A 26,792-nucleotide genomic window follows, 5' to 3' on the forward strand; every position below is an offset into this window, starting at 1 on the left:
TCTCAAAATCACTTTACAGAGACAGTTCAAACACACATCAAATTCATTCAGCAAATACATCAAAGACAAAGAGGAATAGTAATGGGAGTGAAAAAACAAGTAAATAAGTAAATGAATAAAAGTAGCTAAACATTAAAAGCAGAAGGGAACAGGTGAGTTTTGAGTAGTGATTTGAATGATGGGAGGTCAGTGCAGTCACGGATGTGTTTTGGGAGGGAGTTCCAGAGGGTGGGGGCAGCAACGGAGAAGGCTCTGTCCCCCCAGGTTCTGTGCTTGGTCTTGGGGACGGTGAGAAGGTTGGCATTGGAAGAGCGTAGGCTGCAGGAAGGGGTGTAAGGGTGGAGCAGGTCTGTGAGGTAAGAGGGGGCCTGGTTGTGGAGAGCTTTATGGGTGAGTAGGAGGAGTTTGAAGTGGATGCGTTGTGGAACAGGGAGCCAGTGGAGGTTCTGAAGGACAGGGGTGATGTGGTCACGGGAGTGGGTGTGAGTGAGGAGGCGGGCGGCAGAATTTTGGATATATTGGAGTTTATTGAGGAGTTTGGAGGTTGTGCCATAAAGGATGCTATTGCAGTAGTCAAGGCGGGATGTAATGAAGGCGTGGATCAGGGCTTCGGCAGCATTGCGAGAAAGTGAGGGGCGGAGGCGAGAAATGTTTTTAAGGTGAAAGAAGGCTGTTTTAGTGACTTGCTTGATGTGTTGGTCGAAGGAGAGGTTGCTGTCGAAGATGATACCAAGGTTGCGGCAGTGAGGGGAGGGGGACAGGGTGGAGTTGTCGATGGTGAGGTGGAAGTCTTTGGCTGTTTGGGTGAGGGAATTTGGACCAATTAGGATCATGTCTGATTTGTCACAGTTGAGTTTAAGAAAGTTTGCTTGCATCCAGGATTTAATTTCGGAGAGACAGTTTGACAGGGTGGAGTGGGTTGAATGGGTGATGGATTTAGTGGAGATGTATAGCTGGATATCATCAGTGTAGCAGTGAAAACAGAGACCATGACGACGGATGATTTGACCAAGGGGGAGGAGGTAGAGGATGAAGAGGAGAGGACCAAGCACTGAACCCTGGGGGACGCCTTGGGACAGAGGGGCAGTTGAGGAGGAGCAGTTGTTGATGAAGATGAATTGTTTTCTGTCAGTGAGATAGGAATGTAGCCAGGTGAGGACATTGTCAGTGATGTTGAGGAGGGTTTGCAGGCGGGAGAGTAGGATGGAGTGGTTGATGGTGTCAAAGGCGGCGGTGAGATCAAGGAGGATGAGGATGGAGAGTAGGCCGGAGTCTGAGGAGAGGAGGAGGTCATTTGTGACTTTAAGGAGCAGTTTCAGTGCTGTGTTGTGTGCGGAATCCAGATTGAAATTGTTCGAAGAGGTCATTATTGTTGAGGTGGGATTTGATTTGTGAGGCGACAACACGTTCAAGGATTTTTGAGAGGAATGGGAGGTTGGAAATGGGCCGGAAATTGCTCATGATGTCAGGGTTGAGACCAGGTTTTTTAATGATGGGGTGACTGCAGCCAGTTTGAGAGAAGGAGGGGCAGAGGCAGAGCTGAGGGAGGAGTTGACAATTTTGGAGACAAGCGGGGAGATGGTGGGGAAGCAGTGCTTAACAATGGCGGATGGGATGGGATCTAGCATGCAGGTGGAAGTTTTCATGGTTGAAATGATTTTAGACAGCTCAGCTGGGGAGACAGGTGCGAATTTGGAGAGGGGCAGGGTGATAAGATGGGTGGAGGGGGGTGAGGAGGGTGTGGGGGGTGTGGGGGGTGGTTAGAGAACTGTGGATGGTGTCAATTTTGGTTTGGAAAAATGAGAGGAAGGAATTGCATTTTTCAACGGTGAATGAGTTTGAAATATTGTCACTGGGATTAGGGAGTTTGTTTACGGTGGAAAAGAGAGCCTTTTGGTTATTGGAGCCGGTGTGAATGAGATTGGAGTAGTAGGTAGAGTGGGCAGTATTGAGGGCAGCTTTGTACTGTCGGAGGTGGTCTGTGTAGGCTTGGTGATGAACTGTTAAACCGGTCTTTTTATGCAGTCTTTCGAGCTGACGCTTGTGGGATTTCATTTGGTGGAGTTCGGGGGTGTACCAGGGGGCTGAGTGTGTGAATGAGACAGATGTGGTTTTGATGGGGGCCAGTTGATCAAGACAGGAGGAGAGAGTGTTGTTGTAGTAGTTGACAAGCTCACTGGGGTCATCAGACAGCGGGGGAGGGAAGGTAGACAGAGTGTTGGAAAGAGAAGCTGAGAAATCTTGAGGGGAGATGGATTTGAGGTTTCTGAATGATATTATGCGTTTGTCCTTGGGGAGGGGGGTAGGGAGATGAATGTCCAAGATGATAGCCAAGTGGTCGGAGATGTGGAGATTGATGCTGGAGAGTTGTTGGATGGTGAGACCGGTGGAGCAGACTAAGTCCAAAGTGTGGCCATGATTGTGAGTGGGGAAGTTGACATGTTGAATGAGATTGAGGCAGTCCAGTAGATCAAGAAATTCAGAGGCATGTTTGCAGTTAATGTTGTCAATGTGGTAGCTGAAGTCGCCGAGGAGAAGAACAGAAGGTGAGATGGCTGAGAGCTGTGTGACAAAATCAGAGAAATCAGAGAGGAAAGATGGATTGGGCTTGGGAGGGCGGTAAATAACAGCAGTGACCAGGGGAGCAGGGCCGGGGAGTTTAAAAGCAATATGTTCGAACGACTGAAAGGAGGGAGTGGATATGATGGTGATTGTTAGGTCTCTCTTATGGACTTCCAGTGAGACGGGGCTGGTCAATATACGTGTATCCGGAGGGGGTGGCTTGGTTGAGTGAAAAATAGTCCAGATGTTTGTGCCAGGTTTCTGTGATGCAGAGGAAGTCTAGGTTGTTGTCAGTAATGAATTCATTTAAGATGAGTGCTTTGTTGTTGAGTGAACGGATGTTTAGCAGTGCCAGTTTGAGGAAATGCTGCTGTGCAATTGGCTGTGAGGAATGGGGGAGTTGGCGGAGGTTGGGGTTGGACCGTTTGACTTGTTTTATTGAGAGGTTACATTTGTTCACAGAGTTGGACCTATTATAGGGACGGAGTGGTCTGACTGAGATGATAAACTGAATGGGGAGAGCAGCAGCAGGTGGGGACAGTGACAGAGCAGCAGCAGGAGGGGACAGTGACAGCTCGGGCCTGTAGGAGGAGCTGTAGCAGGAGGAGGTACCCAGAGATGACACCAGAGAGCAAGACAGTGTGTGGGTAAACATCAGTCAGTCACGTGGGTAGCTTTGCACAGCGTGCTGTAAATTGGCAGCTAACATTTGGCTGCCCAGCCTATTGGGATGAAAACCGTCGCTTTTTAAAAAGGACTGTCGGCCCCAGAATAAATTAAAATGTTAATGTCAATGAAGCCCACATTGCATGTTCTGCAGGCAGATAGGAGCCATGTGTGAAGGGAAAGGATTCTGCTGAAGATTTCCACACCGCAGCCGAGAGGGTGAATACTGTCCAAGTGTGAAAAGGTCAACAGGTTCTCTAACCCATACAACCACATAGGTCATATGCTCCCACAGCCTACAGGAATGTTTCGTCAATAAGTGCCCCTACTGGTGACAGATTAGCTTGTATATGACCATTAATGGTCACAGTATTGTACACATAGTTAACATTGTGAAACGGTCACAGTTGCACCAAAACTAAGTGGTTAGCATTAAGCAATAAAACTCCTCGGTGTCGTTAAGAAAAAAGGGGCACGGTGTGAATACACTTACATTAATTACATTTTTTTCTAAGGTATCATAACGCTACGTATCTCATGTCATGCTATAAGTTACATACATCACATGGCATACATCACATCATGTGACATGACTTACTACATTACATTGTTTAAATGACTCAATGTTGACTTTTGGTTTTACATGGGACACGAACACCAGTCTTCTGGATGACAGTACTGTGTTTGTTTGATGCATCCACGTAAAAGTGCATGTTGTCACTCTTTATACTCCATCACCTGACTTCTATAGTATAGAACAATATAGAATAATTACTACAGCCACTATACGTCGCTGCCTAACAAAAACAAAAATGTAAATATCAAAATTTGTACTTGTAAAACCAACCTATGTGATGGTGTTTTGGAGGAAAATGGTAGAATATTTTCCTTTACAGCCTACCTGATTGAAAAAAACACACTATGAATGCCTGTCTTTGTGAAACCCTCAAACCACTCACCAAATCTGTCGAAATCTAATGAAAAACGATTGTGCTCAATTCAACAACTGTGTGACTGGGTTAATAAGACAAAGCTTTAGGTCCCTCGATGCTTCCTGTCTGAAAACGTCAGTCCTTATCACCGACACCTTTCAATTACCCCGGCTGGCTCCAAGCCCCTTTTCTGTTTGTTTTCACTCCGTTCATTTAAGTGGGAACTCTAATGGCCCTCCAGGCCTCACACATTACATTTGCACTGTCACCATAAATGTGTTTACCTCAGTCCATTTCATTACTTTTGTGGTTGGGAGTGAATACAAAACTATACAGTATAAGAGTTCAGAAGTGTGACAGTAATTGGGCTCATTTTACAAACTCAAAAATATCAAAGATGAGTTGTTTTTTTTATATCTAAGTAAGGGTGAAATACTGCATCTGTCAGTGTAATGTAGATGATGTTGTGTCATGCTATGGAGAAAATGCTCAATGATTCGATGTATTTATGACGCTGTTTTTCAGGACAAAGCAACATGTTATCAACCTTTATCAGTCCCATAAGACACTGGGATACCGGACCATCTTCAGCCGAGGATGCAGACAATTCAAGTAAATCTTTTGTATCCCTTTTGCACTCTGACAATGTGTTTTTCTGCCAATATAACTGAAGATTTGAAAGATTATGATGACCACAATACCACAGGGGCTAAGTAACCAAGACACACTATGTGTTGAAATTTGGCCTTTCTGTAAGTGTGCAAGTTTGAGTAACATACTTATACTGTAAGAACATAATCACAGCCACTAGAGAAACTAGTGCTAGTTACACCCATAAGTCACATGACCCTCATCATACATGTCTTACTGGTCTCTCCTGAAACCACTGCAATTAAGTGGCTGTGATGGCCGAGTGGTTAAGGCGTTGGACTTGAAATCCAATGGGGATTCCCCGCGCAGGTTCAAACCCTGCTCACAGCGATTGAGAAAGAGAAACCTTTCTTTGTTTGTCTTCTCTATGTGTAACATTAGAGGAGCAACAGTGCAAAAAAGTCTTCATACACGGTATCAACGGAAACCTCCAGGGCTGAAAAATGAAGCCAGTTCCTTGAATGGCTTCAGAAGCAAGCCAGTCCCCACAGACCCACATGTTAAAAGCCTGGTACAGAAAACAGCTTTGGCTTATTACATTTACTACATTTCATCTTTTGAAGTTTACACCTTGCTATATACTCCCAATTGCTAAGCAATTTATTTGTCCACTTTACAAATCACCCATACGGCATACATTAATTGCATTTTTAGACATGCTTGCAGCATAACTTTAAGGTCAATGTCAATGTCAGTTGGTTGTTTGTCCACTTTGATCTAGGCTGAAATATCTCAGCAGGTATTAGATGGATTGCCATGACATTTAGTACAAATATTATTGGTAGAGATAATGTGTGCTACTGACTTTGGTGATCTCCTGGCTTTTCCTCTAGCCCCACCATGAGGTGCACATTTGTTGCTCCATAACTGTTAGATGAATTTCTCTAACATTTTGTTCAGTCAGTCACAATCCCCTCAGAAATAATTATGATAACTTCGGTTTCCCCAGACTTTTCCTCTAGCGGAAAGTCAGTGCGTTAACATTTACTTCAGTGATCCAATAACAGTCGGCTATCCTTCTCTAGTCAGCTGATTTCTTGAATGTCATGTTAACAAGAAACCAGCGAAGATTTCTCCTGGATAATGTTCATTTATCTTCCATGCATGCAGATAACAGGGTTTCTAATTGGCTTTTTAGAAATACATACAGGGAAAAGTAAACAGCATAGAGGCTGGACGATAGAGCTCATTGCACTGAGCTACATGTTCAGTATATCAAATGATTCTTCTATCCAAAGACAAACTAGAGTATAACCGCTGAAAGCTCTACTCTGTTCTTAAAACACAAAAGCCATTGTTCCAAACATGGGGGTAGGTGAGAAATCTGATTACTGCCCTACTGCATGTATATGCAGATATACAGAAGCCTGGTTACTTAAGTCCATGTATATGCACTGAATGCATCCAATATTTTGATTAATGACCAAATACCTACAAAACTAATGACATACCCATCAGCCTCAGCTGTGCTTTGTGTTTTGTGTAAATGTTAGCATGCTAACACATTAAACTAATGGGCCTTTCAGACCAAATGCAACAACAGCAGCTCTACATTCTGAAACCCATTATTGCCAGTGGATTGTGCTGCACCAGAATGGCTTTTTGCTGCATCACGCAAAGCGCAATGATGCAGCAGGATGGTAAACATGCCGCTGTAGCATTTAGCCCACAAGTACTGTCTCACAGAGCAGTTAAGTATAGACTCCTAGTGTTGTTACTAAAAGCTCAGACACACCAAACTGATATCAAAGAACTAGTGGCGCTGAAAGGTTGCGTTGCCTCACCTTGCCTGTGACCTTGAGCAAACCAAGACTACAGCCAACGGCCAGCTAGCATGTGCGTTCTGCGCTTGTGTGAGAGAGAATAACTCTCCACACACAGCTGGCAGCAGTAGTCTGTATTTGTCATTCAAAAAGGGAAATCAGTAAACCAACAGGACGGATTCAAGACAGTAGTTATCTATTCAGCACATTAATAAAACAACCCAATGTTCAAAGAACAAAGGATATTTACCATGTGTCAGAAAACAGTAACACAAACAATAAGGAACCATTCTGCCAAAGAGCTCAATGGCTAAAAACTTACCTAATAAAACAGGTTGTTTTGATCTCACCCCCTCTTGACTTTTGCCATTTGTTTGCTTTCCTCACTTCTGTTTCTCATCTAATGCACTGAGCTTAAATGCCAATCAGAACAATTTCATTTAACATGCTGAACTGGCTAAAACGAAGCTGACAAGGACCAACAAGTGTCAATGGTGCAGGACACACCACCAAAACTACGGCAACAGATACTCACTGATGATCCCAACATTGGCCAACTGCTGACTGTTAGCATGATAGTGTCAGGCCCTTACATGCTGACAAAAGGTTCTAACATTCAAACGAAAAACACATTTTTTCTTCACATTTTGTGTCCTGTCATAATTTTGATCTGTCAACAGGTACAAGCAGTTTGGAGGTGAAAGAGAATCAGGATGATAAAAGCCAGGTGGACTGTGACCTCTTACGAAAGTATCATCCATCAACTTTTTACACAAGTTTCCCAAAACATGGACCAAGACCTCTGAAGAGGAAGTGGTCGCTGGTGGATGGAAAAGACCGCCTGCTGTACCAAAGCCATTTGACTTGTAAAAGAGCAGCCTGGGCTGTCACTCAGAAGAATGCACTGGTGCAGCTGAATGAGTTGCGACCTGGTCTGCGGTATGAGCTTATGTCAAAGACTGGCCCACTGCATGCTCCAGTGTTTTCTGTAGGTGTGGAGGTAAATGGTTTCCACTTTGAGGGTAGAGGACCAACAAAAAAGCAGGCCAAAATGAGGGCAGCAGAACTAGCTCTGCAGTCATTCATCCAGTTCCCAAATGCCTCCCAGGCTCACGCCACCATGGGGACCTTCACCAGCACTCCTGCAGATTTCACAGCAGATGAACTGGACATCCCTGATGCATTTCTCAAAGAGTTTGAGCCATCGCTGCTTAAAAACTGTGATCTCCTGCACTGCAACACAGCAGAAAAGCAAGTTTTCTCCAGCATTTACAAGTACAGGCGACTTGTCCGACTCACACTGGACTTTTTCTCAACCAATCCAAAAAGAAGACCCCTTAGCACCTCATTCTCAGAGCACCTCAGCCCAGTGGCCCTGCTTAACGAGCTGCGACCAGGACTCAGGTACATGTGCCTGACAGAGAGACTTCATGGCAGGCCAATGAGGAGTTTTGTCATGGTGGTTAGGGTGGAAGGGAGGGTCTTTGAAGGATGTGGTCACAGTAAAAGGCTGGCCAAGGCTCAGGCAGCCGCAGCTGCCCTGCAGTCTATATACAATATCAATCTGGGACCAGAGAGGAAGATCTTGGGCTTCCAGGGCAGCAGGACCCAACATCAGCTACCTCAGGTGAGTAGGTCAGTCTTCTGTTGTTGTTGTGTTGGCATTGTGTCTTCACTGTTAGAAAGTCAAGGGTTCAGTGCTAACCAAGAACTTTTTGTATGGAGTCTTTTTTCCCTGCCTCCTGTATAATATATAATGGAGTAGCCTACACAACGCTGTGACACTTAACAGGATAAGTGGTGTAGACAATGGGAGGATAGATGTCTGCATTGTTTTTATGAGTCCTACGTTCCTCAGCTAAATATCCTCTTAAAGGGATGGTTCACCCCAGAATCTAATATTTTGGTTTAGTCCAGATCTCATTTGCCTGGTGATTAACCTTGTAAGTCACTTTCTCCATGTTTTTTGTTTATTTTATTTAAATATTCCGTTGGCTTGTCTGTTATGTTATACGTTGAGGGATGAAGTCATTTTCTGTGCAACTTTCCTAATAGTGTCTTTGGTCCCCTCAGAATTGCCTGCTTTTGACCCCAACTAGAGTTTGCATATGAAAAGTGGTGGAATCAAAGACCATTTTCATTCAACTCCTGAAGGATAAAAAAACTTTGCAAATTAATAAAGAACAAAACATAAACAGAAAAATCTAAAAAGGTGAGGTGTAGTTTGTTTCCATTTGCAGGCAATTGTCTGGTCAGCATTTTACACAGAGTATGGAGAAAGGAGACAGACTCGGTGTATCAGTAAAATATCCCTTATTCTGAAACATCAGCAGTGACACTGAATTCACCACTTATCTCTTTAGCTTTCGCCAGACTTCTAAATGGTCTGGATAAATGGGTCTGAGGTGCGTCGTATGCTACCAAATGGAGTGTGCCGCACATCAGCATGGCCATCATGTCCTGAGGCCTGAGAGCTGGATGGTAGTCCTGTATGCATCGTCTGTAGCATCTAAACAACTTCATTATGTCTCTGAGCCTCAGAGAATTGTCCTCGACGTCTTTTGCTGTCATGCTTTATGAATACAAGAACATTTGTCTCCAGAGATCGGCTCCACAGAGCTGAAGGGGGTGACTGAGCATGGCTAATGCAGAGCCACACTGTCATCCAAGTATGCAAAGGAATATGAAGTTGTTAGACAGACATGTAGATATTTTATGAGACCCTGGGGGGTGCAATGGTAACATTTTGGTTGGGAAAAAAGCATTTTGATGCTCTGAATTTGATCAAAAGGGTGATTTCACCCCGCACCATAACTTAACAATTTGCAGAAGCTTCCCTCCTCCTCTTTGTCTAGAAGATGATTTTTTTTTACAGCCTCCCCGACTGATCATTTAGCATCATCCCCCCTTCAATATGAACTGTCTGTCAGGCGGTGTGACGCATTAATGAACATTATTACAGCACATTAGGGATGAAGGAGGAGCGGCAGCAGACCGAGGAGACAGAGGTGGAGCGGGAAGGCGGTGTGAAGAGCATAATAATCTGACAGATAATTGTTTAACACACCTATTACACACGACCTTGTGCCACTGTCATCCAGAAAATGTTGAGCCAGAGAGTTTCACTCCCAAAAAAACCTTCAAACACCTGCTCTTACAAAATGAGTTAAGGCATAGTAAGAGACACTGACGTCATGTCTTGGTAACATTTCTGGGAGTTTGGGGCAGTTATTGACATGAAGAGTTGAAATTCTGCACATATATTCCACATGTTGGACCTCCTCATAAATGTGGACGTGTGCTGCCTTTTTCTTTGAGAAATGTCTAGCAGCCGTCTATGTAAGTGTTGTGTTAAAAGCTTTTTCCACTGCACCCTGGGTAGCAACAATAATCATTAATGCAGATTTAAGATGTCTGCAGTTCTCAGACACATTCAGAGGAGCCTTTGACATGAGTCAGAAGTTACGACAAACAGTATCTCATCTGGAAATGCGAATGTTGTTGGAGATGTTCCCTGATTAGTATGCAGAAGACATGTAAAATTTAAATAGATATATAATCCCATCATCACAAATGTGTTTGTCCCACATGAAATTATATCCACTTTTATTCCTCATGTAATTAAAGCTGATGGAGATGATGATCATGTATGAGAGTGCCATAAGTAGTTTAAAGTCTAGACAGTCAATAGAACACACTAATCAATCATTAATTATTTGCAGCTTCTAGTGGACTCAGTTCAGACTGTCAAATATTTCATTTGCTTCCTCCAAATGGAGGAAAGAGACTGATGGACAGAGCTGTCTTGTTTTCTATCAAATATTCAGCATCAAATATTCTATCTATCTATCTATCCATCTATCTATCTATCTATCTATCCGTCTGTCTGTCTGTATACATATGATAAAATGGTAAGTTGGTTTCAGAGAGTTCTTTGACTGACCGCATGCAATTTGTCATATGTGCATACATTTCTGATCCTGTTGGTTTAAATGAGGGAGTTCCCCATAGCTCTATTTTTGGGCTTCTACTCTTTTTATTGTATGTCAATAATGTTTGTGACCAGATGAGGCCCTTACTGAACCATATGTATGCCGATGATACAGCCCTGTGTTCTTCTGCTCCTCCTTTTGAGAATGCGGTTACCAGTTCGCAGATGGATTTTAACTCATTGGAGAATGCTCTTGTTGACCTGAAACTGCTTTTAAATGCAACACAACGAAGGCAATGCTATTTGCACCCTGTAATACTAAGGTTCTTCCCTCTCTATTAAAACCCTTAAAGGTGTAGGTTTTGAGTTTGTTAATACATATAAATATCTGGACATTTGGTGGGACATAAATCTTAATTCTAAACATCATGCTGGAAATTTTACTGAGAAACTCAAGGTCACACTGGGTTTCTCACAGAGATTAAAGTCATGTTTACTCAGGGTACAGGACTCATCGCTTCACTTTGTACAATCTGATAGTTCGCTAGCTATTTGCGCGATATAGCTCTGGTATATTTAATGTACAAGGTCACTCTAGGCAAGTTACCCATGTACATATGCTCTAAGTTTGTATTTGAACAAAATACCTACAACCTTAGATCCAATATTCTGTCCATGCTTCCTAAGTCCTTACCTCAAACTGTTCTTGCTACAGTGCAACAATTTTGGTTTTGAAGCCTTATTCACTTTATGTAATGTACACTATGTGTATACATTCAACTTTTTCTTTTGATGCATGGACATTTGTTTTTATTATATATATATGATCTTGTCAAAAGCATCATTATCATCAGCTCCTATTAAGTCTCTTCACACTTGTTTTGTAAGTGATGCTCCTCTTGGCATTTCATTGAATATAATAAATAGCAACTAACTCAAAGTTTCTGTAACATCGCTCAAAAAGAGTGACAGACCTCTAAAAAATATAATTAGCCATATTTTGACAAGTAGGAATGTGACACCTCTTCCTCTGCACACTGGGGGAGTTCATTGACAGACTGTCAGACATTTTTTGGCCAGCCTCATACTCATGGTCCAAGCGAATGTCACAGCTGTTGGTACATGCCTGCAGACTTTGTTTCAAAGTTTTCCGTGTTTTTGGGGTCTGTTGTCTCAAGAAAATATGACAGCAGAAGTCACAATGTCTTCAGGTTTAAATATAGGCTTAACAGAATGTAGCAGGCAGTGTCTACAGGCAACTGTTCATGTAAAGTGTAGAAACATTAAGCAGTAATAGCATTAGTAAGTTTTCAACAAATAGAGAAGATTTAAGGGGGAATAATTTTCTTTGCTTCACTTGGCATTTGCAAATATTGTGTTAAAAGGGTAAAATAGCTTTGATAAACCTTATGAAGCATTTATTTGCAGGTGCACTTTTTATTTCTTGGTATTTGGATATACAAAATATTGTAACACTTTTTAAACAATGTGTTTAACATGATAATTACCTTGGGTTTGTTTTATATTTCTTTTTTGTTTTTGCTCTTTGTGTTTCTCTAAGAAGAACTTAAATGTTCATCACAACTTACTTTTTGTCTTTTTAAACCAGCATAAAAGGGTGACAGTGAGCATCCAGTTTGTTTGGCTTTTTTTTTTCATTGCTAAATGAAAAAAAAGGTAAACAATGAGGACAGCAGGACCCTAAATTCCTGAAATGGAGAAGAGTGTTGCTATTATTTACATAACAGACAATCTGTGGGAGCTCACTTTTACTTATGAAATATTTTATATAAATGTATGGGACTTTGTTCCTGACCTGTTCCAACCTGAAGGACAATATTTGATATAAGGTAGCAAGAAGAGTCATTTGTTTTACAATTAATTTAAAAATAGAAAAATTAAACTATTAAAATCCTTATCCTCATAACTGCTAAGATAAAAGTTATGCAGTTATGTGATTATGGATGTGACCAGAAACTTGGCAACAAGGTACCAGAAAGAGCACTTTGAGTTAAAGGAGAGAAGCAAAATATGAGCAGCAGGTTTGTAGGCAGCAGATAACCCAAAGGGAGGTTACAGGAGGAGACAACAAGGGAAGAGGGACAGGTAAAAATGGCTGGACCACTAAGATAGGTGAACTGCAAACACCCCGGTGTGTGCTTCTCAAAGTCAAGAATGCTTCCTTGGCAGGACAGGTCTATCTAAGGCGGTTTCTACAGAGGTTAGGCAAGACTCCTTTCTAGCATTCAGTGAACACATATTAGAACAGGCTAGGGAGTGGCCAGGTGTGAGTCGTTTAAGAGGCCCCACCTTCAATTCCTGCAAACCGTTAGCAAAGAATTGTAGGTACTTTTTGCCCACTGAGGATACACACATGCATCCTTACAAATTCTCTGAAGGAAGGATTTGGTCTTTGATCAGACAAAATTTAAAGGGGGTGCCACACCTGGCCACAAAGCATCTGAGTACCATCAAGAATGAATCACTGTCCACTGAAAAGAGAAGGTCTAGAGGTCGAAGTCAACACTTGAAGATGACCCCATCTCTTTTTGTTGCTTTGTCCATGCTTTACTAAGAAGGACCCAAAACAATCTACACCAGCAGAATAAAAAGGCCAATTTCAAGAGAAAGGAGCCTTACAGGAGGCAGGTCAGCCATCTTTGGTCAAGGGGGTATTAACTGCTCATTAAACTGGTAAACTTAGCTGCTGCAACTGTTTCCTCCTCTTTCCTCTTCACCTCCCGTATTTCCTTCACCTGCCTGGTAACTGCAGGATGGCACTAATTGGCTGCAGCCACTGAAGAGCATGTGGGGAAGGGGGACAGGGGAACAAGTGCACTCTCACCTCAAGAGTCCTTTTAACAAGAGGAGAACACCAAATAGACAGAGACAGAGAAGGCATCAAATGAAATGAAAATTATTGTTTTGTTTTTGTTTGTTCCATCCTCCATTGTTTAAATCTGTCTCTACCATTTCTTCCTCTGCAGTTCTTCGCAGAGTCGATTTTCCACCTGGTGAGAGAGAAATACACAGAGCTGACAGACAGTTCTTTTTCTACCTCACAAGCCCGCCACAAGGTCCTGGCAGGGGTTGTAATGACCAGAGGTGAGTGGTAGAGACACTTTGAGAGGAAGTCACTGTCATGAAAATACACAAAGAGTAAACAAATCAAATACATATCCTGTTGTTGACAAGATCATGTTATTAAAAGAGTTTCAGTCAAAGCTCAGACAGTGGGAAAACATGATGAAAATTTTACATTTCTGTTTAATTCACTCATTATTAAAGGACTCTTAAGTCTCCTCGTCGCTCTACACAGATCTGATGATTTTATTTGCCAATATTTTTCATCATTCATGGAATCTTTGGTGGACGTTTGAGTCTCATGCTTCATGTACGCTTTTTTCAATTTCATTTTATCCCATATACTTTTTATTGAAACAAGTTTTCCACCTCAGTCAAGCACAAAACCCATTTGGGGGGATATTTCAGCTTTTTCTTTTCTTGTATTCTTGGCATTCACATTCAGTGTGTCTACATGTAGAAACATGTTGAAATTAAGACTTTTTAGGCCTTTTAAATAGCACTTAAAAGAAAATGTTAAACAAAATTGCGATGGAAACACACACCAAAAGTCAAAAAATATACTCTCCTCAAGGGGCGCTACAAAGTTCCTTCTTTATGGCTCCTTTGTATTTTTACACAGAACCAAATAATGGCAGCATCATTCTACTCCAGTGTGTAATTTCACACTGCATCCTGTCTTCCTGCAATCAAAAGAGGCATGACAGGCGTGACATGTAACACAACAGCATTGGCCTCTAGTGTGACATATAACATATGCATTGGCAGCACCTTCTAAACAACAAAAACAATGGCATAACATGCCAGTCACAATCATTTTCCTTCTTTGTTATATGGCAGCTGATATCATCCTCTGCTTGGAGGGTAAGGACCTCCCGAACCTCATTGTTTTCCTGATTTGCGGACATTTACGGCTGCTGTTCTTCCTCTTTGAGTTAGCCGCTAACTGCAAACAGCTGCTTTTAAATCTCCCGTGGTGGGATGCCAACATAATACATAATCAAAACACCACATCTGTTTCACCCATGGTCATGTCTTTTCAGCTTTACATTTTACACAGATCTCATTTCGGGGCTGTTACTACCTCTGTTCCCGGCTCAAAGGTAAGACAACTCTGTCTGCCTTCCCCAATCGTACCTCATAAACACAATGGCAAGGTGGCAGAACAGCACAATATTCCTGCCTTGAACAGGCAGTGTAAAAGTGACTTTACTTTTTGTGCTAACTGCTCTACATGTGCGATTCTACGTCTTGATCCCCATTGTCTCAACTGTGAAACAACTCCAACGCTTTGTAAGCATTTCCAGGCACCAGCATTAACCATTTCCCATTTCCACAAAATGTGTATCTGAGATATTTTAAGACTTTTTAAGGCCCTGGTCACCCTGCCACTAGCAGGAAACTGCAGACAGACATACTTAGAGACTAACTGGTGAACATAGTGGAGCATTTAGCAGCTAAAGAGACAGATATTACCCTTAGGAGTTGGTAGAGACCAAAATCAGAGCTAAAATAAAGTGAATATTGGACTAACATTCATCAGGTGGACACAAACACCAGTCCTAATTATTGATTATGTTGCTCTGGAACTGCTGGATATCTAAATAAGCAAATTCACCCTGTCAAGTTAAAGTGGAAATAGACAAGTTTTTGCTTTTATTTAAGGCTATAAAGTAAATGTGGATTGCGCAATGTAATGGTTGTATAACAATGACACTGTACCTGTTTAGATTGGTGCCATTGTGGAGCCAAAACATAACAAGGATAGTACTTTTGTTTTCTTCCCAGTAGTTATCAGTAGTTATCCACAGTTACTAAAGAGAATTAGTGTTACTGTTCCCAGTAGTGGAAATGGCGGATGTTAGAAAAAAACAAGGCAACTCTGGAAAGTCTATCTGGCAAAAGAAAAAGAGCCGAGTTGCTTTGAGGAAAACAAAAAGTGATCTGGTTGTCTTTGTCCAGTTTTGAAAGGTGATATTTCACTGTCAACACAAGTATCAAAACATTTCAAATGATATCCAACTGCCTGACTTCATCAGTTGAAATTCAAAGAAAAAGGTGTCAGAATACCGCCAACGCAGTGTTTGAGTCACATGAGGGGTGAAGAAACACTGCAGATGTTCTTTATTATCACTTTAAAAACAGAGATGAAAATATTTTGCTACTTGTCATTTAAAGCAGACATAACAGTGCAGGAGCATCTGAATCCTTCTTACATGAAAATATGCCACTGCAATTCAAACAAAGGAGTTACCTCAAAGTACCCTGCCAATCCAGAGGGAAGACAATCATCTTTACCGTCCTGTGAATCTTTCATGAGGCCAGATTGCAACACAACAGCATGTTTTTGAGACGTTGGAGTGATTGTTCAGTCATACACTTTTCATTAGCTCGTCTCAGCCTGTTAACATTCTAGTTATGATGGGACATTGAGGCGAGGGAGAGCAAAGAGAGAGAGTCAAATGTGGCGTCTTGTTTGAACTGCATCTTGTTGAATGACTTGTTCCATCACAGTGTCAATCATTTGCACAACAATTCACCACAAATCTGAGCTGCTACAGATGTTTCTTATTTTCCCATCTGTTTTTTCAAGGATTTGACCTCAGATCAGCGCAAGTTGTGTCTCTGGCCACAGGGACTAAGTGTCTGGACTCGGACAATGTAAGTGACCGAGGCAGTACACTCAGCGACTGCCACGCTGAAGTTGTCAGCCGGAGGGCGCTGGTTCGATTCCTGTATGCTCAGCTGGAGCAGCTACTCTGGTACGACCCTCAGCCCTGAACCTGAAACTAGTGTTTGGTTTGTTTTTGTTGTGTAGTCTTTTCTTGATGGGGCATTTGCCTGCAAATGACAATTAAAATTTGAGTATTTTTAACTCAGGGTGTTTTTCTAATTTTCACTTTGATTGCTGCCTACAATCACCTAATGTCACAGAGAACTGAATCTATGTTATCTTTAATATTTTAGGGTCTGTGAGCTTTATCTGCATGGGTTGATGAGCTTTCCAATAATTATAAACTGACTGATTGTTGAATAATTATTGAAGTTTCTCAACAGGGATCAATAGAGTTTAATCTATCTTGTTTTCAGTTTGTGCAGTCAGTGTTTTGTCAGAAGTTGGTCTTGCTTCTTTCACCCTGTCTCTGTCTCATGCTGGACTTCTCTGTGTCTTTTCTCCCTGAAGTAAGCCAGAAAACTGTGAGGAACAATCGATCTTCATACCAAATAAAGGTGATGGCGGAAGTGGCTTCCGGCTGAGTGACGGCGTCCTCTTCCACATGTACATCAGCTCTTCACCGTGTGGAGATGCTCGACTCAACTGCCCCTACGAGACCACAGCTGCATGTGAGACCAGCACATTTAGACGATGGTGATGATGATGATGATGTTGATGATAATGTCAAAAATACATCACGAAACATTCCTGCTTCTATACCAGATCTAGATGCACATTTTCCTCTTTAGTTTTTTGTATCAACAATATGTACTTTGTTGTAGACACATACTGTAATACCTTTAATAATCTATTTGTTCTGCAGCTACTTATATTCTGCTGCACAAGCCCACTAACCTCAGACAGTTTCATTAATTTTTAAAGGAAAAATCCACCATAAAACACTTAAGCTCTGTGAAAACATTAATTAATAAGTACCAGAACTTCTGGCTTTATTAAACAGCTTAGCTATGTTTCCTCTTCTTGAAGATGACTGAATATAATTCCATCTACATCAACATATTTTTAAGAACTATAAATCAAAAGAGTTAAAAATTAAAGAGTGAGAACTTTTGTCTAAAGCTGCCATTTTGCAAAGAAGAATACTTAGACAGGGAGGAATCCATCACAGGTGAAGAAGAGAGTCACAGGATAAGACAGAATAAGAAGAGCTGTGTAAACATAACATTCACAACCAGTCTGTAAAAATCCTGAGCGTTCTGGGTAATGTAGGAACCAGGAACAGAAGTAGGGACTGCTATTCAGGTCAAAGGTATTTTTGGTGTCTTATAAGTTCATATTGACTGGGTTATTGTGAGTAATCACTTATGTTATGTACTTGTATGTGCATGACACAAATTACTACTATGAGTAGCAGTAGATGAGGAAAAGTGACTGAATAAAACAAATTAGAGTCATACTGTTAGCTTGGCTAAAAACAAAAAATAATTCTGAACATGATGATTAAGTAATATTCAGGGTGTTCCTCAAATGGCTTGCTCAAGAGCATTTCAGCAGTGACAGCCGTCTAAGTCTCCATCTTCAACTTTTTCTTCTCGTGTCAGATCCCAGCAGGAGGTTCCACTGTCAACTCAGGGTGAAGGTGGACGGAGGCGAGGGGACACTGCCCATCACGACGCGAACAGCCAATCAGAAGTGGGATGGTGTGGCACCGGGTAAACCTCCTGTCACTATGTCCTGCACAGACAAGATGGCAAAGTGAGTTTATAATCAACCCTGGAAGGTGTGTCCTGATATATTATTAAATATGATGTTTTATTTTAGCTGATAGTGTATCAAAATCTGCATACATTATTTTCAAGTTGTATTATTTTTTTAAGGATAATTCCAGTTTATTACAAATTGGGTCTTGTTTTTGTTGTTTTGGACATCATTTATATCAACTTATGATTGACTGAAACTGTCAGTTAGAAATGTTCATTGCACTTTACGGATGGCTCTCATCTTAAACCATTATTACCAAGGTTTTAGCTACAGTCACTTTAAGTTTTACCTGTAAATAAAGTTGTTTACAAGCCAAACAAGGCAACATATAATCTGGATAAACTGTTGGTTCATTACCTGAATCATCATTTTTGAATTTCTTGACACATTTGACTTCTTTATAGTGACATCATAGTGTTACCAGATCTCAGCAATAACTAACCTACAATATTATTACAAATATTAAGACCAGGGACTCTATAAAAGAAGTGGAGGTAGCCATTGTGATGTCACCCATTGGTTTGTGGACTACTATTTTGAAGCCTTGAGTGTGGCATTTTGGCCCTCACCATCTTGTTTTTTTGGGAGTCAAAAGTGGCCATTTTTGGACGAGAGGGTGGAGTTGTGGAGGATACTCAGTGCTACACTTTTAGTCTGATTGACAGGTTGCCGTGGTAGCCACTTTTCTATCACAAGGTAGCCACGGCATAAAGCATACCCTGCTTTAGTCTCCTCTAAATTGGACCATAATTTACAAGATGAACACCATGCTGTATCGAATAAGACTCAAAACTAGCAATTTAAACAATAAACTTATGAAGAAAATATTCAATGAGATAATGGATCTAGTGAGAAGTAGGGTCATTTTCTCTTAGACTTCTATACAATCAGACTTCTTTTTGCAATCAGTGGAGTCGCCCCCTGCTGGTCATTAGAAAGAATGCAGGTTTATTGCACTTCCTTGTTGGCTTCGCTTTTCAGACCTGAAGATAACACCTTGATTATGACCCTATATGGAATGAAGTGGAGTTATCCTCTAATACATGTCAGTATTTGTTAATGACTGTTCTTCTCCAGTCAGACTGAAAGTACACAAAACTGCACTGGGTCACCTTAATTTTGAGAAACAGTTCAAGTCAGTCAAAATTCAAAGCCCTAAAGATGAAATGAAATAGCAGATTTTGTCAACTATTTTGGTTCCAAACATGGGTTATAATCTATGAACTCCCATTTACAAAAAAAAAATAAATAAATAAAAAAAATAAAAAAACAAGTTCAGCCACAGTTCACCAGTTCATCTCACCTCTCTTTTCTCTCTTCCTCTTTTCTATTTTTCCTTTTCCTCTGAAAGATCTCAGTGGATGTCTTTCACTGAGCCAGTCTATTTCAGGGACACTGCAGCTGGTTTTCATATTATGTTCACTCAGTTCAGACAGCAGGGTAACAGCTTGCTGCAGTCTAGACAGTCAAACACCGGTCAAACATTAATGGGCCCTGAGTGAAAATCTTTTCAGCTGAAAAGCCGTCAAACTGCCATCATAACTAACTCTGCTTTGTTTTTTTCTTTTTTAAATGGTTTGTCTCAATAGGTGGAGCGCACTGGGCGTCCAGGGGGCTCTCCTGTCTCACCTGGTTGAGCCGGTTTACCTGCACAGCCTGACGGTAGGGACGCTCAGCCACACGGGTCACCTGGGCCGGGCCATGGCACGCCGCCTTGCACCAGTCAAGCACCTGCCCTTTCCATATCGACGACAGCAGCTGCTGCTCGGCTGTAGGTCCAAATGCTTAACACACCTGAAATATAAATCCTCCTCAGTAGTTCAAGGCAGTTTATTCACTCTGAGTCTGGTAGGTCTGACCTGATGCACAGAAGGTTTCTGGAGCAGTTGGCATGAGCAGTGATATCAAAATTGCATTTTTACATTTGATGTTTGTACATGATGTTTGGGTACTTTAAATGCTGTTTTAAATATTTTTTTTCTGTACTTCAACTTAAGTAAAAATGTAATCGTAATGAAGTATTTTTACACTGGATTAGCCAATGCTAGTGGCTCTGTGACCCTAAAGGGGGCGTGAATGTCTGAACCTAATGTTATGGCAATCTATTCAATAGTTGTTGAGATATTTCACTGGGTAAATAAACAATGAAGAAAAACAATTCTGACACAACATGGTATTTGGTATGAGAGTACCAGTCTCAACACCTGTCTTTGGTTTTCTCTCTGCCCAGGTCTGAGCAGCAGCGAGGTTCGGCCGACAGGGAAGGCCCCAAATGTCAGCGTGAACTGGAGCTTTGGGGACGGAAGCCTGGAGGAGATCAGCACCTCCACAGGATGGAGGAGGGACTCAGGGACACCGTCACGGCTCTGCAGGCGCTCCATGTTCGCCCGCTGGCAGAGACTGCACCAGCAGGTGGGTCAGAGACACTCAGAGACTCGAAATACTGAACCTGCTCAGGAGACTCACGTAGGGAGGATGTCATCACCTGGGCTTCTTAACAAAAGTGGTTGCTTATGGGAATCAGGGGATTGGACACATACCAATAAAAAGCATACAAAAAAGTTGAGGGCACACACCAAACTGTCCACGAGCTCTGACTCAGAACAAAACCACCTCAATATAATGATGTTTTCAAAAGCAGGGTTTAACTTTCACTGTGAAATTAAAATATGTATGCTGAGAGTGTTGTGCTGGACCAAATGGCCTCTGCTTAAAATTTAACAATGACAGACAGAGTCGTAATTATTTAAAAAAGCAACCGGACTCATTGTAAGAAGAGCTGCTCACAGATCACATGGAAGAAAAGACACAGGCCACAGAGGGGGAGGAGACAGAGCTCCAAAGGCTCAATGAGGGAAAGAGATTAGACAATGATACAGTATTTTAAAGACTTAGTGACCTGAAAAACAATTAGATGAAGTGAACGTGAAAGGTGGACTACAAACTAGAGGCAGAGAGGAAGAAAAGGAACCCAAAGCTTATAGTATTAATGAGGACCAGAATTACCACCTCACAGTTGTATGCCTCTGTAAACCTGTCAAGTTGCACTTAAAGTTTACATCCGTGTCTGTGAAAACATGATGCTACACACTCCCCCCCCCGGCAGCACAGAAGATCCATACAATCAGCACAGTTTAATGATGCCACCCAAGATTAGTATCATCATTTCAGTATCTGATCAGATGTCTCCCCTTCTGCTCCTGAGATGTGGTCAGAAAAGTGTTTTTGCAGAACCTTATTATCTCACAATGAAGTTGACCTTTGACCTTTTGGATATAAAATGTCATCACTTCATCATTTTATCCTGTTACACATTTGTGTGAAATTTTGTCACAATTTACACATGAATTTTTGAGTTATGGCAAAAAACATGTTTTGTGAGATCACAATGACCTTTGAACTTTGAGCACCAAAATCTAATCACTTAATTCTTCAGTCCAAGTGGACGGTTTCACAGGAATGGGATGGACGGAGGGACAGATGGGCAACCCAAAACATAATGCCTCCGGCTACAGCTGTCGCTGGCACAGAGGCATAAAAACATGAATACTGTAGATCACTATTTCTAGAGAGATTTTTTTTTACTTTTTTTTTTTATTTACTGCTTGCTGCTACAACATCCACCACAGTTAACCATGACTGACTGAGACATATGTCAAACTCAAACAAACACATGTTAAATATGTATAATAATAAATAATATATCAGGACTCATACGCTTTTCAACATCTTTGAATTATTTGACCCATAAATGCACTTGACATTATACTTTGCATTTTTCTATCTATTGATATCCTCATGAGAAAATACTTTAATTGAAATAATCATTTGTTTTTTTTGTTTGTTTGTTGTTGTTTTTTACAAGAAATTTAAGTCTGTATAGACTCATGCAGAAATATTCCCTCTTAACCATCTCTTATGACTCACTGGAAGTGTGTGGCAGTGTACTTATCTGCAGAGACTCTGCCCTCTGCTGGTATATTATTACTTGTATGTATCATTACTAATACCAGTTCCTGTTTTCTTCTTATTTTCTGTGTTTGGGACATTGTGGGCGAGTACCCCCACAGCACTCAGGTGAGGTCAGGGCTTTATAAAAAGGTAGCAACTACGTGCCAGACCATGGCAGCAGGCATCCAGGAGACACAGCACCAAGAAAAATAATAATAAAAATGCAAATATCGCGAGGTAACATGCCAAACAAGAGTGAATCTGGGGTTGGTTTTTACTTTTACTTTGACTGACCAGCAGGTTTACAAACAGTAACCGACAATCCTGCATAGTATAGCATTAAGGTGAACACAGATGGATGTGAAAAGAGCCTTTCAGCATTAAACGCCAAATGAAATAATAAGAAGCAGAACATAAAGTAATTAAACGTGAACACAGTAGAGAAGTTGGACTTAAAGTTTGAGCCATGCAGGCTAAGTCAGGAGAAGCCTATTAGACTTGTCTCACTGCTGATACTCTGACCCATCAAACACAGGTGTGACCAATAACATTATCGACCATTTAGATGTGTCAGCTGCGGGTCCCTGGTGCTAAATCAGCTGTGTGGTTTACAGGGAAACTTTAATGATTAATGGTTTTAGTTACACCTGTGCTTTTCCTGCTTTGACAAGTCAAAATGTCAAAATGTGTGAAATATCCATTTTCATGGGACAGGTGTCAGTTTGAGGAAGGTGAACAACAGATGACTGACAAATGTTATTTTTAGCTGGGAACTCAACATGGCAGGTTGTGCAGCTCACTGGACTGACACTGGTCTTGGCAGTGGTGGAATGTAACTAAGTACAAACTTCTATTCCACTACATCTCAGGAATGATTGTACTTTTTATTGCACTACATTTATCTGAGAACTTTTAATCCCCTACCTGTCCAATAAAAAACATGTATCTCCAGATGTGTTGATTTTAAATGTTTGTGATAAACTGAATGATGTGTTCCTTCATGAGATGAGAAAATTCTCCCACTTCTTAAGCCTAATTAATTCGTTAAAAGCCCTCTTGGATCAGCTGAAAAATGAATCGTCACAAAGCTGAAAACAGAGCAGGTTTTCTGACACCATGAAAAGATTTTTTTCGAGATATGTAGCTCTTACAGGACAGCAATGCTACAAACATATGATGATGTCATAGAATATGATGCACTGCTATAGATTAAAGAACAGCTACGGACCATTTTGATACTTTGATTAAATATTGCTGATAATACTTCATTTTACTTAAGTAAGATTTTGCTGGACTTTTACTTGTGGTGGATTATTTTCACAATGTGGCATTGGTGCTTTTAGGCTACTTAAGTAAAGGATCTCAATACTTACTCCACCACAAACAGTGGATGTATTCGCAACACTGCGAAGCATCTCCTTAACCATCCACAAATCTCACTTTTATTTGGCATTTTGTTATGACACAAATCATGTTTCTGTCTTTCTCTCTCAGTTGAATGGTGAAGAAGCCACTGCAGGGACATATTCTGGTTCCAAGATGGCTGCCGGGCGCTACCAAAGGGCGATGCAGCAGTTTACCAGTGCTCTACAGGGTGGAGGGCTGGGAACTTGGCTCAGAAAACCTTCAGAACTAGGACACTTCAACATCAGTGTGTGAAAAACTCTGCGTTAAAGATTGAAGATGGTCAGAGTGAAGTTCATGTATGTTTTTCTTTGTGAGTGGATAAGGTACAAAGAATGTGATGCTAATTTGAGAAGAAAGTTCATTTCACCTTAATTTATAATATCCTACTAGAAATGATTAATTAACTGATTAGACAGAATTTTTCATTATGCAAATGAGCTCAAAGTATTCAGAAAAGTAAATGAAATGTAGGAAAAAGTTGGAGTCAGCTTCTTCGTGTGTAGCGTTTGCTTAAGTTACATCAAAACTGCTAATTTCAGCCCTGGAAGCTAATGCTAGCTTGTATGGCTAGTTTAAATCTTAACAACCACATTGCTAAAACCTCATAGTAATACTGAAGATATTTCATTTCAGTGTTAGAGGTGAATTTAACTAATCAGTAATTTTTACCTTGCAAAACAACTGCACAGTTAGAGCTGGATGTGTAGAAATGGGTTGAGTACAAATAGTAATATTAATAATTATAATAACACTTGTCTGATATCAGGAACTTCTACAGCTATGTAATCTCCTCCCTGGTGAAAAGAACTACAGAGAACATCAATAAACTGGTGGCAAAAATCCAATCAGCTTATTAGAAGTGGAGTCACGCACTGAATCTGGTTGTATTTATTGACAAACGCATACAAATTTGTGAATAAAAAAAAAAAATTAAGGCTTAATTTCAGATGATCTGTTGTGACTACAAGGCTAGCCATTGGGGTATTCATCTTGGAATAACTCTGGATGCTAACAAATGAGAATAAAAGGAGGTTTTTCATCTCTTTTCTTATTGCAAACATGGCCTAAATGCTGCATAGTCCCACAGGAAATAGACTGAAAGACACTCCTAAATGAGAATGGGGGTCACGGGTTGTGTTGTGAATAGTATCAAATACCCAAAGACAGTTGGACCCATTCATCCCATTTTATCTTGTGTAATTTTTGTATTTATATACTTGTAAGACACCTTCAATGACATAATGTGAAGCCCCGGATCAGCCTTTTGTAGTGAGAATAAAATGTCCTCACTTTCCAGTAGTGTCCTCACTTTTACAGTCTAAAACCCATATTGGTCCTCTCTTACTTAAGTTACTTAAATGTAACAGGCCACAGATTACTAGTTATCCTGTTAAAGTTTCAGTTACTTGAATAAAGTAATTATTATATTTTGGTTACTTACAATACGAAGCACCAGAATTAATGTTTTATTTTACGTATAAACCTTTTCCTGGAAAGGATATATGTAGCCCCTTTGTAATCACCAACATTTTGATTAGTAACTGTAATTTAATATTATATATCCATATTTGTTTTTCAGTAACTGTAACTGATCACAATTTCCTTTGTTTGTACTAGTTATAATTACATATAACTAGTTACTCCTAACACTGGTCCTCACAAACTACAATACAGAAGTACACACAAAAAAACTTGTTTTTGTCACTTAGGAGGACATTACATCTGCTTCTATCAATGCCAGGGTGATTTATCCTAACCTTACCATTACATGCCGAATGCCAACCCATACTCTAACCTTAACCAAATACCAAGTCTTAACCCTTAAAATTTAATGGTTTTTGTTGAGGGGACTGGCATTTTGTTACCCAACAGGAAGTGAGTCCCCACAATGTGACTGTGAGCAGATTTATCTCCCCCATAATGTGGTAAATACAAATACCTGACGACTGCAAAGCAAAATTTGTTTTATTAGTAACAACAGCTTCTGGTTTATTTTACTTCTATACTACATGTCACATTTTAATTTTATTCTTACTTGTTTGTGTTTGTTTAGTTTTTGTTTCAGTAATGTACATTTGGTGTAACTGTATGTCTCACCTGGTTAATTATGTTGACGTTTTCACATGTCATGCATTTTGAACAGCGCTGTAGAGTTCCAGAGTGTGTATGAGGCCCTGGAGTGAAGGCGGGCTGCCATCTAGAGGGAGACTAGATGTGGAATCTAGGTTTTATTGAAAAAAGAAATGTTTATAATTTAAGTTTTGTTTAGTGTTTATATTTTTTGGTCCTTTCTCCTTTTATCCCTTAAGATGATTTATTTGATTAAAAATATCCCAAAGGCTTTTATTTTCAAGGAGAAAAAAAAAGTATTCTTGTTAGTTTATGTTTTGGTGTTCAGTTATAGAAAAGTCATCTGAGGTAACAACTGCGTAAAAAGAGTAATTTTACTGAAAGACTGGTGTTGAATACTATGTAAACTTTTATTAGGTATGCAGAATGGATGTAGTCTATATTGGTCATGACTATTTTTATCACTGGGAATAAATGATCTTATTTGTGTTACTTTCTGTTTGTATCACATCAGAGTCAAAGCTTAACTTCTGTTGATTGGGTGTGTGAAAATGGCCTCTTTCAGGAGTGCTTCACACTGTCCAAAAAAAGGATCTTAATACTCTGTCTGGTGTCCTTGACATGCACAAAATAAAAACACTTTAAGCACACATGCCACACAAGCTTATTCATGGACTTAGCTTACTGAGACATGATAGCAACTCCAGTTTTACACAGTCAGTGGAGGTTAATAGATGTTTGCTTATGTCCACAATTTAGATAGGTAATATAAAATAAGCCCCTAATAGACTACGTACAGATAAAATCATGACAAATGTCTCTATTTGACAAAAAAAAAAAAAAAAAAAAAAAAAAGCAAAATAATTAAAGTTCAAAAGCAACTGGAAATTTCAAATACACAAATGCACTAGAATAATGTGTTTCTGCAAAATCCTTGGGTCTCCAGGTAAACATTCTACATTTTACATTTTGTTTTTTCAAGTGTGTAAGTGTGTAGCATGTGGTTGATTGATGACCATTAACCAGGCTGTCTGCGCAGTAAGTAATTTCAACTGAATGAACCAAACTGATGATTTTTTTAAATAAAGATATTAAGCTGACAAATACATAGCCTTCACTGTATCACTTAGTTATTTTGACATATTTTAGCAAACAACTTACTACCACTACAGATACTAAACAAAGTCATTTTTCATTGGGAGACATGTTTGTGTCCACCTGATGTAGGTCTAACATTCACTCTCCTTTTAGCTCTGGTTTGGTCTCCACCAGCTCCTGAGAAAAACACCTGGCTCTTTAGCTGCTAAAAGTTCCACTTTATTCACCAGCTAGTTGCT

At 40.5% G+C, this 26,792-nt stretch overlaps 1 protein-coding gene and 1 non-coding gene across 2 annotated transcripts in view; both read left to right on the plus strand.

Annotated features, from left to right (window-relative positions):
* LOC117271575 (double-stranded RNA-specific editase B2-like) overlaps nucleotides 1–25,952 on the plus strand; it is a 51,852-nt gene extending 25,900 nt beyond the window's left edge. Inside the window, exons 2-10 of the mRNA XM_033649847.2 lie at nucleotides 4,686–4,772; nucleotides 7,255–8,201; nucleotides 13,493–13,610; nucleotides 16,183–16,351; nucleotides 16,774–16,934; nucleotides 17,868–18,021; nucleotides 19,617–19,798; nucleotides 20,258–20,439; nucleotides 23,473–25,952. Coding sequence (XP_033505738.2) covers nucleotides 4,686–4,772; nucleotides 7,255–8,201; nucleotides 13,493–13,610; nucleotides 16,183–16,351; nucleotides 16,774–16,934; nucleotides 17,868–18,021; nucleotides 19,617–19,798; nucleotides 20,258–20,439; nucleotides 23,473–23,637 — 2,165 coding nt within the window. The 3' untranslated portion in view covers nucleotides 23,638–25,952. The remainder of the gene's footprint in view (nucleotides 1–4,685; nucleotides 4,773–7,254; nucleotides 8,202–13,492; nucleotides 13,611–16,182; nucleotides 16,352–16,773; nucleotides 16,935–17,867; nucleotides 18,022–19,616; nucleotides 19,799–20,257; nucleotides 20,440–23,472) is intronic.
* trnas-uga (transfer RNA serine (anticodon UGA)) lies at nucleotides 5,060–5,141 on the plus strand. The gene has a single exon. It is a non-coding gene; the product is annotated as a tRNA-Ser (tRNA).
* Nucleotides 25,953–26,792: the final 840 nt, after the last annotated feature.

This window comes from Epinephelus lanceolatus, chromosome 12 (genome assembly GCF_041903045.1).
Source record: "Epinephelus lanceolatus isolate andai-2023 chromosome 12, ASM4190304v1, whole genome shotgun sequence".
Classification (NCBI taxonomy): Eukaryota; Metazoa; Chordata; class Actinopteri; order Perciformes; family Serranidae; genus Epinephelus; species Epinephelus lanceolatus.